Source organism: Cyprinodon tularosa, unplaced genomic scaffold, assembly GCF_016077235.1.
Source record: "Cyprinodon tularosa strain WSP-4 unplaced genomic scaffold, ASM1607723v1 ctg651, whole genome shotgun sequence".
In the NCBI taxonomy this organism is placed as follows: domain Eukaryota; kingdom Metazoa; phylum Chordata; class Actinopteri; order Cyprinodontiformes; family Cyprinodontidae; genus Cyprinodon; species Cyprinodon tularosa.
In genome coordinates, this window is record NW_024039398.1 from 139,252 (window position 1) to 152,972 (window position 13,721).

Genomic DNA, 13,721 nt, shown 5'->3' on the forward strand with positions numbered 1-13,721 from the left:
CCAAACACAAATATCTATATTTATGTTTAGTTGCTTCCATATTATTCATGTTCCACCACTCTTAAATGCCATTCTTTACTTGTCCTGCTCTGATCAACACTTGGCGTGCCAATATGTCATGTACTCTGCAAATCAAATTTTGAATGTATGAAAATCCAACATAGTATGCAGAGTGAAAAAAATCTCTTTGTGAATTTAACCTGCTGAAACCTGCTTCATTCTGAATTCAGTCATAAACTACAGCACAATAAACTCTTGACTTGTCCTATAGTTATTCTTTTTTTACCTCGTCCCTTTGGAAATGATGATGATAATGCAGATGCAAGAAAGCTGTGGCTTAATGGCAAGACTGGTGTCATCAAAAGTCTGTCTCGGGATCATCTCTCAGTTCCTTCTTTTTTATTCATAGTTCAGGTCCTCTAGATTTCATAAGAAATCCTTTTTTATCATGTCCTATCTCTATGACTGACTATATATTTACCATCCAACCATTAGATGATTTGATCTCCTCGGCTCTAATATTTGCTCCCACTCATAACTGAGATATTCTACTGATAGTTTGCCTGGTTTCAGTTTCATTCTCCTTCATTTTAAACTTTCACATAATCGCATATAAACACAGTTACAGTAACAACAAATTAAATGCACAATTTGTACCTTTTTGATAAAAACTAGAAACATTTGTCTGTGTTAGTCTTGTTGTCTTGTTGCTACCTCAAAAAATACAAAGTAAGAGACCAGGAGTTGAATATGTACATTTGGGCCTCGGAAATGCCATACTGTTTGGAAAAGTTCGATTCTGAGATCTAGTAGACTAAATTTGTCAAAATGTTGCAGTAAGTACTCATTATACATGGTTGTTAAAAGTGCAATTAAGAGTTAAAAACATTCTTTGATGTATTTTTACTGAACAACAAAAGTTTTTTTTTTTTTTGACCTCCACCATTTGTTGACCTAATACCTAAATAAAACCTAGAAAGCCCATTAGAAGTCTGAAACATCTCTTTGAGATTAATACTTGGCCCAGTGGCTTTAAACAAAAGAGGACTTGTTGCATAAGTTTTGGACAGCAAACAGAAGGGGCCATGCAGGAAGGAACTGAACTCTGCAGTCTAGCTTCTAAGGACAGGAACAGTGAGAAAATCCAGCTTAGTTTGCAGACAAAAGGTCACGGTTTTGTGCCACAAATTCAGTCACGCTTTAATTTGCTAAAATACTTCCTCCTGTTTTAGTTTCTTGGAGAAGTTTGGTTACACTTAATCCAATTTTCCATTTTAAAAGTAGATTTCTTGAAAAATAAAAAACATATTTAAAGTTATACATAAAATTCAATTTAACCAACCTTAGAAGAAAAAAAAGAATAAATTGATCTGTGAATCTGTATTTTGACTTGAAGATTAATATTAACAAATGCAGTTTATCCAGTCAATTCCATTTTAAAAATATAGGCAGATGTCTTATAAATGTATAAATTCAGCAAACACATAACCCAAAGTATCTGCAGCTTTTTTATTATACAAACTATTCAGGTTGATAACAATTCATATTTGCAAAACAATAAATCTAGAGTTTTCTCTTTCTCTTCACAAAGAAGCTCTGACTTGAAGAATCACGATAAAACACCTTGAAGACAGCATGCAGGAAAAATGAATGTGAAAAAGGGGTAAGTAACACAAGAAATGACAAATCAGATATATAAAGTTAGCATATCATCTTTAATAAATATACTGCTGCAAATCTGTTTCATTCAAAGGGCTACAAACAAAAACAACACTCCTTCACTTTTTAAACACAAATCTAAAGCTTACAATAAATTCAGGAAATAAAAACAATAGTCACAGTCCTGTGAACTTTCTGAGAGATTCATGAGGTTGTGAAACTGAAAAAAACAAAACTGAAGATATTTATACTTACATTAATGAAAATATCTGTTTTCATTATTACAAAGCAAATAAAAAAGATGAAGCTTTTCCATATACCATATAATAAAGATAAATAAATCATCAAGACTTATGTACAGGAAACAGAGACACACAGCTAGTCTGTGTCAAATAAACCCAACTCAAATGGCACTAATACAATAGGGCTATTATTCACGGTCACAGCAGTATTTACATCAACTTACAACTGACAGTTTGTTTGAGCTGGATGCAAACACAACACAGCTACACATTCCTTTTTCCTGGAGCTTATATCGAGCTCAGCTAAGATGCAACATTTAAGATGGAAACAGAGCAGAAATTTATGTTTGCAGGCTAACAGAGGGCAGCATATACCTCCTTTCCCCCTCGAGTGCTTTACCTTTCCATGGCCTAAGCAATGTCAGGACATATGGTACAAATATCATTGAGCATACTGCAAGCAAAAAGAGGACACAAATGATTGATGTGCTCATTTTTTTTTTAGAAAACCTGCTGTGCACTTATACATGCATGTCAGAGCCCTATAGAAGATGGAAAAGCACATTCACTATATTCATCCTCATTGATGTGGTCTCTCTCTGTTATATTTACTAAAAGTTATTTGATATGAGAAATGTATCTTTCCCATTTAAATAGTTTTTTTTGTTTTTGTTTGGGGATTTACAGTTACCCTTCAGTTTTAGGGCAATTTTTCACAGTATGTGGCATCTACAAATACATACTTATGAATTTTTTTTAAAATTTTTATTTCATTTGTTGCGGCCGATTTTTATTTTAACTTCTTTTCTGATTGTTTTTCATTATGATTGACATATTTTTTAACACATATTTCATACTATATTAGTAGTAATGTTTTTGTACACTTACAGAATGACTCAAATTTAGGAAAAGCTCCAAAAGATGTTATTTAGGAATGATATCCAATCCTGTATTCTTTTTACTGACTAGATTTACCACCGGCATGTTTTATGGTCTTATATCTTTTATATGCAGGTTTTTTATTGTTTTGGTGTGGCCAAATCAAAAGCCACTTTGTCTACAACGGTCCCAGATTACAAAGAACCAAACCTGCAACGACCTAATGTTAATAACTGACCACTGAGCAGCTATCCTTAAAAAAACGCTACCTGCATGATATTGAAAGAGCCTGCAGCATGACAGAGGGATTGCCTCTCTAGTGCTTATTTCAACTGAAGTCATATTTGACCTCCATCAGTAGAAGGCTGATTGCATTGAGGATTTACCTAATAGAAGATATGAACTGCTAATCTTATAGCACTAGGTTGGGTCAGAGTTACAGAGGATTCAAATGCCAACCTGCAGATATGGGCATTGGGGCTGAAATACAACACCCACTTCTGTATTTTGGCTTCTGAAGCCTTGGTTCTCAAACTGTGGCACAAATACAAAGGATAGTACTTGGCTTCCTTATAACTGTATTAACCATTTACAAACACAAGGCTAATTCCAGGCTATACTGAACTATCAGCAAATGTAAGTGGTTACTTGTTTACCTATAACATGTATGCAGCATAACAAGGAAGGTTATGCTGCAGTAATGGCTTGTCTCAGTGAAAATCCTATTACTATTAGCAATACAAGTTAATGACAGGTTGCTTCTTTACTTTTTATGTATGTCACAACTCTAAAAGGAGATATTAACATATGTTGTGTGGTACTAATTGTTTAATGGAACACGACATGTCCGATATGAAATGAACAGTTTATTAATGTAATTATTACTGCATTTTAAAGACTAACTGTTTAGGATATTGGGAAGAAATAGTAAGAAACATTCCCCCTTTCTCGCAGGTTGCTGACTAAAGTTTACTTCCTGTCTAATTTTATATGCTGGAAATTGAACGTTTTGAACTCTCAGTCAAAATTGAATGTATTATTAATCTGCTCCCTTCAACTAAACAGACATAGGTAAAATACTGAGAATCTATATAATTTTCTTCTATTCTTTTTTTGTTTTAAAAATCAATGCAAACTGAATAAGTTCATTCGAGTTGCACTACTGTAGAGCCCGAGGTGTTACTTGTTATAAGCTTGAGAACCAGAGCTCTGAACTGTTAGATGAATGCATTGCTGACATCTTTCTCTGCATGCCCCCCTCAACTGTTGGCACCTCTGGTGAAAAAGTAAAAAGCCTTAAGATAAATAAATCTTTGAGTGCAATAGAATACATTTCAAACTCAAAATATGAGAACAATCTGACCTCTAATTTAAATACATTTTATATGAGGGATAAAACACAAACATTTTCAGCAAGCTCCTTGAACAAAGTCATTGGAACTACAACTATTGGCATCCCTAATAATCTTTGTTATTTGGAAATTCTACAGGAAAATAGTAACTTGTTGATATATATCTTGATCTTCAACTTCACAAATTTGTTTAACAATGAGGCGAGGTCCACAAAAAAAAAGACATGGTATCTTTTCATTAACAATAAAGGAAAAAAAGTCCTTCAATTAGCACCACTGAAGGTGCTGTACGATGTATGCTGGGCCTTTTGGTGGCACTGTTACAGAAACACATCAAAATCAACGACAAAAGCACCTGGCATGCGTGGAAATCTCATGCGAGGCAAACAGCAAATAGGGGGCAAAGAGGCGCATGCGGGTAAAGAAGAATGATAGTTTAAGAAAAGGCGCCGCAGTCAAAGCAATAACTTCACTATAATATTGTTCATTTTGTATGAAAATCATGAAATGTAAAGAAAAAAACCCAAAGCGCCTACAGTAACTTTAAAAGGCACAAAAAATACAAATCCATCACCAGAAGGTTTAAATCAAACTGCAATAAACTATGAAACTGAAGAACCTTAACAGTATGCCTATTGTTGGATTGGCCTTCTTGCAGATTTGTAGCCACTTATGTTTTACTTTTTCAGGAAAAGATTATCCTAATAATGGTCAGTTTAGCTATGTCTAAAAACTCAGTGGCAATGTTGCACATAAGCTGAGGTAGTAAAGTGTTTTGGCAGGGTATATACAGGAAAGATGCTTTTAAGGACAAAGAATATATATATTTTTTTCCTCTGGTGAAAAATAGGAGAATAAAGGCAACAGGGCCAGTGTGGGACTCAGAAAAATTCTTGCAATTCAACAATCAGTTTACATGAAGCCTAATCACTCTGACAGATAAAAACACCACAGCACAGTACACATTTAAAATCTGCATTTAGATGATGCACATTTTGCTGCATTCCTTGCTACTTCTTTAGAAGTTGTTTACAGATGACCATGCAGTTGATCTATGTTCAGATCAGGTTGATCTCTGGTATCTGAAGCTTGTTCAATGTCTGTGGAACTTCAACTTCCTTTATGCATATGGCCACTCACTGAGAAAGTAAAGCCTAACCAGGCAGAGTTCTTTCATCCACACATCCTTTACTCTTGCAGCAGCAAAGTCTTGCAGACGTTCCCTCCTCCAGAAAGCAGAGGCTTAGTGAAAGTTACTGACGTGACACTTGACGTCATCTAAGCTCAGGACTGTTCTCTGGTCAGCGCTGTTGTGTTTGTGCTTCTTATCAGAACAGCGACACAGCTTGTATTTTATCACCTGAAGGGGTTAATAGAGAAGTCTCAACAACACCATCAGATGTTTAAAATATTTGAGTGTTTCTTAATTTTATGTTATTATTTTGTTATTACACAATCAGACTTCTTTTTCTCTATCTAATGTTATTTTAAATATATCTAAAGTTTGCACGATTTACCATTTTAATTATTACAAGCAACATTTTTATTGACCATTAGATTCCTCCATGTGTCTGAAAACACTTTCTCACCTCATACAAGTAGTCAAAAATCTCCAGAATACTCAGAATGCTAGCCCCAATAAAGAGCCCCATCTGACCACCGATGTCACCTTAAATAAGAGAAAAAGAGTTTATCCAACACGCACAGCACAAGATTACACATAAAAAACATATTTCATACAGGATGACAAATTATTAGCAATACCTAAAAGGCCGGCCACTTCATATGCTTTCTTCTGTTCAATAGTCTCATAGTTTAGAGCCTCAAAGAAGATGTCCAAAACCAAAATGTTATCCCTGTCCAAACAAGATAAACATATGATAAAAAACACTCTATTAGACTTTGAAGTACAGCAACATCCTAAAATATTATAACATAAGAAAACGGGAATGCAATAAAATAATTTATCTTTCTCAGTTATACACTTTAAAAAGGAGAAGTCAGAAACCAAAATCAGTTTTATTATCATACTTACTTAATGTACTGCTCTGTTTTGTTGTATTTCTTTGCCAGATACTTGGCTGATGCTTTGCTGGGGATCTTGACGAAGGACAGCTCTTTGCTGTACCTGGTCATGTTGCACGGCGTCTCACATACACAGAAGTCATTGTCTTGTTCTACCAAGAAATCTGGGGGAAAAGAAGACAGTTCAGTTTGACCTTTGGATCAGTGCGTGTGTAACTGGTAAGATTCATGTTGGTGGGGCCTCCATCATTCCTATGGGATAGAGCAAATACTCGATAGACCTTGCATCATAATTCTTGAAATTTCTTCATGCTGTGATTTGCAAAAACACATTTTAATACATTTTATTTGATTAGATTAGTGTGTGTGTGTTAGAAAAAGGTAAAGATTTTTTTTGATGCAAGAGATTAAGTTGTGAAAAGGCCTAAAGCAACAGCACAGTTTATTGTACAAAGATGGAATGAGTATATTACAACTACATATATAACCACTGAAATGGACAAACTGTCTAGAGGACACAACTAAGTTGGATTAATATGGCAGTAGTTTGTTTTAATTGACAGGTTGCTGAAAGGAGATAGGGTTAGAATAGAGGGAAGAGGCAAATGGCAAAGGTCCTGGGACCAGGGGCCAAACCCTGGACTGTTGGGATCTGGAGATTCACCACCTTTCTCCAGCAGAGTGCGCTGTGGGTCTCCTGGGCTGGAGCCCTCCAGCACACCTGACGCTCATCAGCCCATCAGGAGACCTTCCTACATAAGCAGCAGCCAGACCTTCCTTCAACGCCGCAGTGTTGACCAAGTTTGGAAACCTGTCTAAGCCCTAAGCTCTGGATGAGCTTTGCCTGTAAACCTGCCTGCCTGCCTAAGGGAGCCAAACCTGAAGATCTCAATCTGGACTCCTCCTGCTGCTCTCAAGGAAGAGCTGGAATCTCAAACCAAGGTCTGCCACTCACAAGTCAGAATCTAGACGCTGCTGCTGCTGAGCACTCTGCTGAACCAACAGTCTCTGGACCCAACCGGTTCCCTCTCTCACAAAGATCAGTCTGGACCTCTTCAAGGTATATTCTGAATAATCTAAATTCTACAAATCATCTGACTACCTGGCTAATCAAACTATCTGTCTCTGCAGACATCAGTGAATCCAGTCCTGGACCAGTGCCTGAACCAGTTCATGTTCTTTGTGTGAAAACCTTCAATAAACTCTGTTAAACTTTTACTCTGCTTCCAGTGGTGTTCTGCATGTGGGTTAAGTCTCTTAAGCCAATCATGACATGGACAGAGATGTCAAACCTATATAAATGGCTCACAGACTACACATGCAAAACTGTTGGTAAATGGTAAATCATTATTAAAGTAGAAAAAAAGTGTCATTCCACTTGGAATGCGGAGGTTGTGGGTTCTAAACCCAATCCCACAGACTGCCACTGAGCAAGACCCTTCACCCTTGACTGCTCCCCGGGCTGCGCACAATGGCAGTGGTTAAACTTCAAACTAACAAAATTACATTTATAACCAGAACTACAGTAAAAATTTTTAGATCAAGCTTGTTCACTTATTGAAATTAACTGATTAGAGTTAACAAAACCACCCAGAAATCTATGGCACCAATATTTATTTTTGAAGGAGAACTTGGTAAAATGATGTAGTCTCTAAATGTGCAATTTGGATAGAGACATACCTCAAAAGATTTTCTGTTGGATTATAGCAAAAGTGGCTCTAAAAATTATTAACACAGTAGGTCTAAATACATAAAACCTCATAAACCTTTAAATTAAAATAGTTTGTCCTATAAAATCCAAATCAAACACTGTATGAGGTAATAACATGCTGGTGATAACATGACAAAAATGCATTTTATTCAGTGCTTTTTAAAATTATAAAATTCAAACCTCTTTTGAAATTGTTATGTTTAAGCTATGTCTGCAGGAAGGTGATTTTTCTTACCAAGAGCTGGGTCAGCACATTCTTTGTACACCTGGGGGGTGCAGAAATCAGCATTGCCTGAGGCACAAGCAACACAAACAACAGCTCTAAGTGTCTTTATCCAAGTATTCACTGCTTTAACTCTCATACAACAGATGTTTGTGTCCTACCGGGCATGTGCACCATGCGGCAGTTACAGTTGTCGAATAGATAGCGAGTCTCACAGTCTATGCGGCAAGCTGTGATGCTGTAAGTTTCAAAGAATTCTGAATCCATGGGTGTCACCTTACAGTCTCCCCAGGGTGGGGGCAGATATATGAGCTGCAATGAAAACAAACAATTCAGGTCTTCATAAATAAAAAAATAAATAAAAACTTTAAAAGCGGAAAATCAAGCATTTGTTAAATTTGTAAATTAGGAGGGTTGAATAGTAGTTATAGACTGAGCATGATTTACAATCTATTATTTTAGAAACTGGACATTTATTTGACAGACAATCTTATTTTGTGGAGAAAGAAATGAAAAATAAAGATGACTGGCTTCACACATGTCTGATCAAAATCAGTTCAGAATTTAGATCTATTTACCCAAAAGTATAGATATAAACCAAAACATTAAATCCAAACAAGACAATAGCTAAAGATATTTTGCAGCATTTTGCCTTTGCTTCCAAAGGTCAAACAATCTTCATAACTGTGGAAAACAAACATACAGTGACTGACAGGAAATAATAAGGCGTATTTGTTTTTTCTCATCATCCAAGAAATGTAAAAAAAAATCCCGACAGTGTTTCCAGATTTCAAAGGGTAAAATATATGATTGCTGCTTAAAATGCAGATTAGTATTTTATCAAACAAAAGTCTATTGACTGCCACATTCGTGGCACTAGTTGCCTTTAAGAACTGCAATCTAATCAAGACAGGAAACAGAATCTGTAACACTTGGGGCCGACCGGGACTTTAAGGCTGACTTGGAGGAGGGCACCCTGACTAAAGTTTGCTGGGGCCCCAAAACGGCTAAGTCCATATTGCAAGTGAGGGACACTGTCTAACTCTTTCCTGCAAACACTTGGAAAACATTTAGACCAATTCATCATAGTTTCTGAAATGTGATGAAAAGGAAAATAATTACAAACATACTATTAGAGCACTATACAGTGGTGATTAACATGGTGCATAGAGTATAGGCTGACCAAATGTCCTCTTTGGTCCACATACATCCACTAATCATTTTTTGTCCAGGGCATCTGATGGGGTTCATATATTATTAATGAAAATGATGGCATTTCATCATTTTTCATTTAACCAATAGGCCTTTTCTAAAATCACTTGGTGCAAGCATGAAATATGACAGTCTTAATTTGATATGACATCATCCCTGAGCTTATGCTATTTGGGTGGTTCTTTTCCACATACAGACAGAACAGCTGCCATTTACAAGATGTCAGAATAAAGTATAATTATTAATGACACACAAGTGGAGAAACTTTAAACTTTTCATAAAATATGAATTAAAGAATAGAATGTGCCTCGGGAATTGGAGTAAAGTGAGAAACAGAACTAAAATCTAAGCTCCACATTCTAGAATATGTACCCGCTGCTCCTGGCAGGAGACAAACGTCTGAAAACCTGGTGAAACACCAAATCCGAGCTGGTCGATGAAGGGTGGCTCCTCCTGACTGTGGATCTGAACTTTGATCCCAGCTTCAAATGAAGTCTCATCTTGGTAGGGGGACAAAGATAAAGAGAGAGTGAGATAATAGATAAGAAAGGTATTACCAGTGAAACTAATACATTTGCCTTTCAAACACTCCACTGAAATTGACTTTTTACCTGTTTCTCCCCAGACTGGCAGGTATTCATCCTGCTGAATGTCCAGCATGATCTCCAGTCCGTTGCCCATTCCGCCTTTGGTGGTGATGAGTGGGGGTCGTCCATCTCCACCGGCATTGAAGGTGTAACATTTCCCGTAGCGCGTAAAAACCTAAGTGACACAAAGGAAGTTCAGAGTTGGGTTGTCTTACAGGAATCTGTCAGGCTTTTCCACTTGGGGTCAGTGTTGGACTCACTTTCTTACTGTAGGTTTATGTGTCGTTGCGGTTGGGTGTTAATATGATAGCATGTATATATATGCAACAGAAATAGCATGACATGAATGTGGAGCTGGTAAGATGTAACAGAAAGGAGAATGTAAGAGTGAGCAGTAAAAAAAATGGTTAACAGAAGGTATCCTCTTGTGGGCGTGTAAGTTACACAATCAACCCAGTGAGGTGATGGGAACTGGCAGTCTGGTGATTTAACATTCTCTTGCTCGCTCTTTATGGCACTTGTAATGGACCTCATGTTGCCATGGATACCAAGCATCCCAGCCAGTAAGAATGCTGGCTTAATTTTCAAGGAAAGCTAAAACACAGATGTTAAATCAAGCTTCCGGTTAATACGAACAACAAATTTCATTGAAAAAAAAAAAAATCCAGCACTGAAGAACTCTAACAGACTGTTTGGCTCACAGGTAGTAAAGTTGGGATGCAAAGTGAAGTAGGCAAAAGATGGAGGGAATTTTTCCTCTCATGCATGGAGAGAGCTTTTGTTCATCACTTTGGCAAAGATTGACATATATACATTAAGAAGGGAGCAAGCCAAACAAGTAATTGCCCAGAAAGAGTTTGGATCTCGCTGCAGGCAGTTAAAACATTTGGGGCCATCTATCACGAAAAGTCAGCAAGGCACTGCTGCTGGTTGCAGCTGACGCAGCCATCAATATGAAGTAAAAAAAAAAAAAACATTTACCACTAAAAAGGAACAGAAAGGCAGAGTATTACAATTATGCACACATTGGGCTGCGGTATTTACTTAGTGTTTGGAATAAAAAAGGTGCATTATGAAAAAAATAAGGGAGTATGAGCACAGTATTAAGAGTGATTGGAGTTTTTCTGTGTCAGTGAAAGCAGCACAACAATATTCGCACTCAGCTCATACTGGAGTCAAAAAGCTGAGAGAAGCAATTCTCACAGCAATTATAAAATATGACATTGGCTCCTAGTTTAATCCTCCAGAATGATGCTATAAATACACCGAGCTAAATGTTAGAGCTTAAAGTGTTTATTTTGCAGGATAATAATAGTCTGTATGCAATAAGGTTCAGTCATAAATAAAAATAAGCTAAGTATAAGAACTATTTGTTTTTTCCCTTAAATCCCAGTTTAACTATACCTAATTTCACGTGCCATCATCATGCAGATTTAAAAATCAGCTTTAATAATGATAAACTGGCTGGATGATGAAGATGACCAAGGACATTTACTAGATTTCTCCTTGCTGACATCAACAGAAGGAAATTTAAAACAATAATACGGTCTTCCGTTAGCTTTTTTCAGGACATTAAGCAGATTGCTCAACACAAAGGCGGACCCTAATAGAAAAAAAGAAAGGCCTTCCTCCACATAGCAAAAGTATTTATGAAAGTAAGGAAGTAAGTTGTAATTATTTCACTTACAATCAATGCTTTTGATAACCAGATGAACCATTTAAAGCTACAATCCTTTCTTTCAGTGTGAAATACAACGTGTAGCATCACTGATTGATTTGGAAACTGCACTGATGATCTTAAAGTTACCTACTGAAACCAAAAATTCCCTGTACATCAAGTAGGATTTCAAACATTCACGTGCGGTAGCAGAAAGGCACTCCAATATAAAAAAAAGGGATCAACAGCACTGTAGTTTTTCCACAGCCTGCACCTACAGTATAAGGATGTCAATGAATACATCTGGGCTTTGGTGAACAGGGCAGCCTGACTGGGGAATATTAAAACCATTGGTCATTGTTAGGAAGGCGTTTAGCTGTTTAAAACAGGTTTTTTAATAAGCCTACTGATGGTTATGATGGTCTTGTTGTTTTGCAGTAGCAGTTTGTCCAAAATGGTCTTTTTCAACAGCAGTCTGATAACTGCTGTTTTTAGGGCCTGGGGGGAACATCTGACAAAAACAACATGGATTATTATTTGAGTTAAATCATATTTTATGACAAGTAGAGTTTCCTAAGGAAGGCTGAGGGTAAAAAACAGTGAGATATCAGCAGGAAGAGCTTAGCTGGTTTATGGTTTATTCTGTTTTTGTAGTTTATTTGGTGGTAGTTGACAACAAATAAGACTTGTTAATGTTTTTGCTGATCATCTCAGAGAAGGAAGACTTTATATGACCAATGACCACAGCTATAACTTGGAATTGTAGGTTATATCTTTGAAGCCTCTCTTTATAGATCTTGTGGTGAACCTGCAGTCCAGACTTTTGCCATCTGCATTCAGCTTTTCGACAGTCCTTACTGGTGTAGCACTTCTCCAATGAGAGGTTTTGCTGACAGAGATCTAATGTTCAATCAACTGAGTTTATACAACTTAGTGTCTATTAGTAACTCTGTGTCTAGCTGTACCTGAGCCTTTGTAGATTTTAAGTTTGATTGTTTAGTACTGTCTTATCCTTTTAGCCTTGCTATATCAAGTAATAGTAGCACATGACTATCTCCTATCAGGGGCCCAGTTTTTTTCCCCTTTAGACTTATAGTTTCTGTTAAGGTTACCACTGGGGCCTAAAATGTATCACAGAAAACATCTTTGAAGGGGATCGATAAGGAGGTGATCTGTGGTCCTCGGAAGATGCTGGTCTAGTAGCGCGACCCAGTCAAGCAGCGTCGGTATATATTGACATTCAATATGTATGATTCAGTGCGCACATTTCTTTTATTCAAATAAACAGAACTAAAAAGGAACGCAAACAATATAAATAAGCTAAAGATGCCAATGAACTTATCAACTAACAGTAATTTCTCTAAATAAATGACATAAATTTTCTAATTCTATTAATATTAATAATAATTAATAATAAAAAAAATACCAGGGCTTTTCATCTGAACACCCCTACAAGGAATCACCATAAGTTGAAAAAAGACTGTTTGCCATCTGACAGTTTTGGTGTTAAGAAAATAGGTGGTGTTAAAAGTTTCTAGAATAAAAAGAGTGAGTTTGAGATTTGGGAGCCTTATAAAAACCTGAAAATTGAGAAGACACTGAAGCTCAGTATAAATATATTCTTTGCTATGTAATTTGGTGTTCTTTCAAATAAAAAATCTTTCTGATAAAGAAAACACAATACAAATATTCCATGTTATTTTGGTTTGGTTAAATAGGTTGAGGCATATGAATTAATTGATGAGGGCATTTGTGACACAGGTTGAGTGTCACATGTTAATCATTGTAGCCAGTTGCAGCTACTAAACTAGAAACTAAGCACGGAAACAAATGTACAACACTAAGGAAATCAAATTAACACAATGAAATAAGATATTAATGCACTAGTTTACCAGAGCGTATCCTTACAGGATTAAACCTAAAATGTGGCATTTCAGTCTGGATATAAGAAGAGGATTACAGTAAGTGACTGAGTCCCTTCAGTTTTGAAATCTGTCCAAGAAAAATAGTCTTCCATTTCATTTTCTATCCACTCGGCTGGAGTTACCACTCTACACACTCATTTTACCCACTGATCACACACACCAGGCTGATGGCTGGATGAACAAAAAGAGGAAAAGAGGAAGGGCCCTGCCCTTTTACCTACAGGCAGAAGAAAAATGTGTTGACCGATC

At 36.6% G+C, this 13,721-nt stretch overlaps 1 protein-coding gene across 1 annotated transcript in view; it reads right to left on the bottom strand.

Annotated features, from left to right (window-relative positions):
* Positions 1–1,495: 1,495 nt before the first annotated feature.
* The window catches only part of LOC119799174 (acid-sensing ion channel 1-like), a 79,127-nt gene continuing 66,901 nt past the window's right edge, over positions 1,496–13,721 (bottom strand). The window contains exons 3-10 of the mRNA XM_038308976.1: positions 9,915–10,065; positions 9,676–9,803; positions 8,253–8,403; positions 8,104–8,160; positions 6,168–6,321; positions 5,897–5,988; positions 5,722–5,801; positions 1,496–5,492 (exon numbers count right to left, since the gene is read on the bottom strand). Of these exons, the coding sequence (XP_038164904.1) occupies positions 5,376–5,492; positions 5,722–5,801; positions 5,897–5,988; positions 6,168–6,321; positions 8,104–8,160; positions 8,253–8,403; positions 9,676–9,803; positions 9,915–10,065 (930 nt within the window). The 3' untranslated portion in view covers positions 1,496–5,375. The remainder of the gene's footprint in view (positions 5,493–5,721; positions 5,802–5,896; positions 5,989–6,167; positions 6,322–8,103; positions 8,161–8,252; positions 8,404–9,675; positions 9,804–9,914; positions 10,066–13,721) is intronic.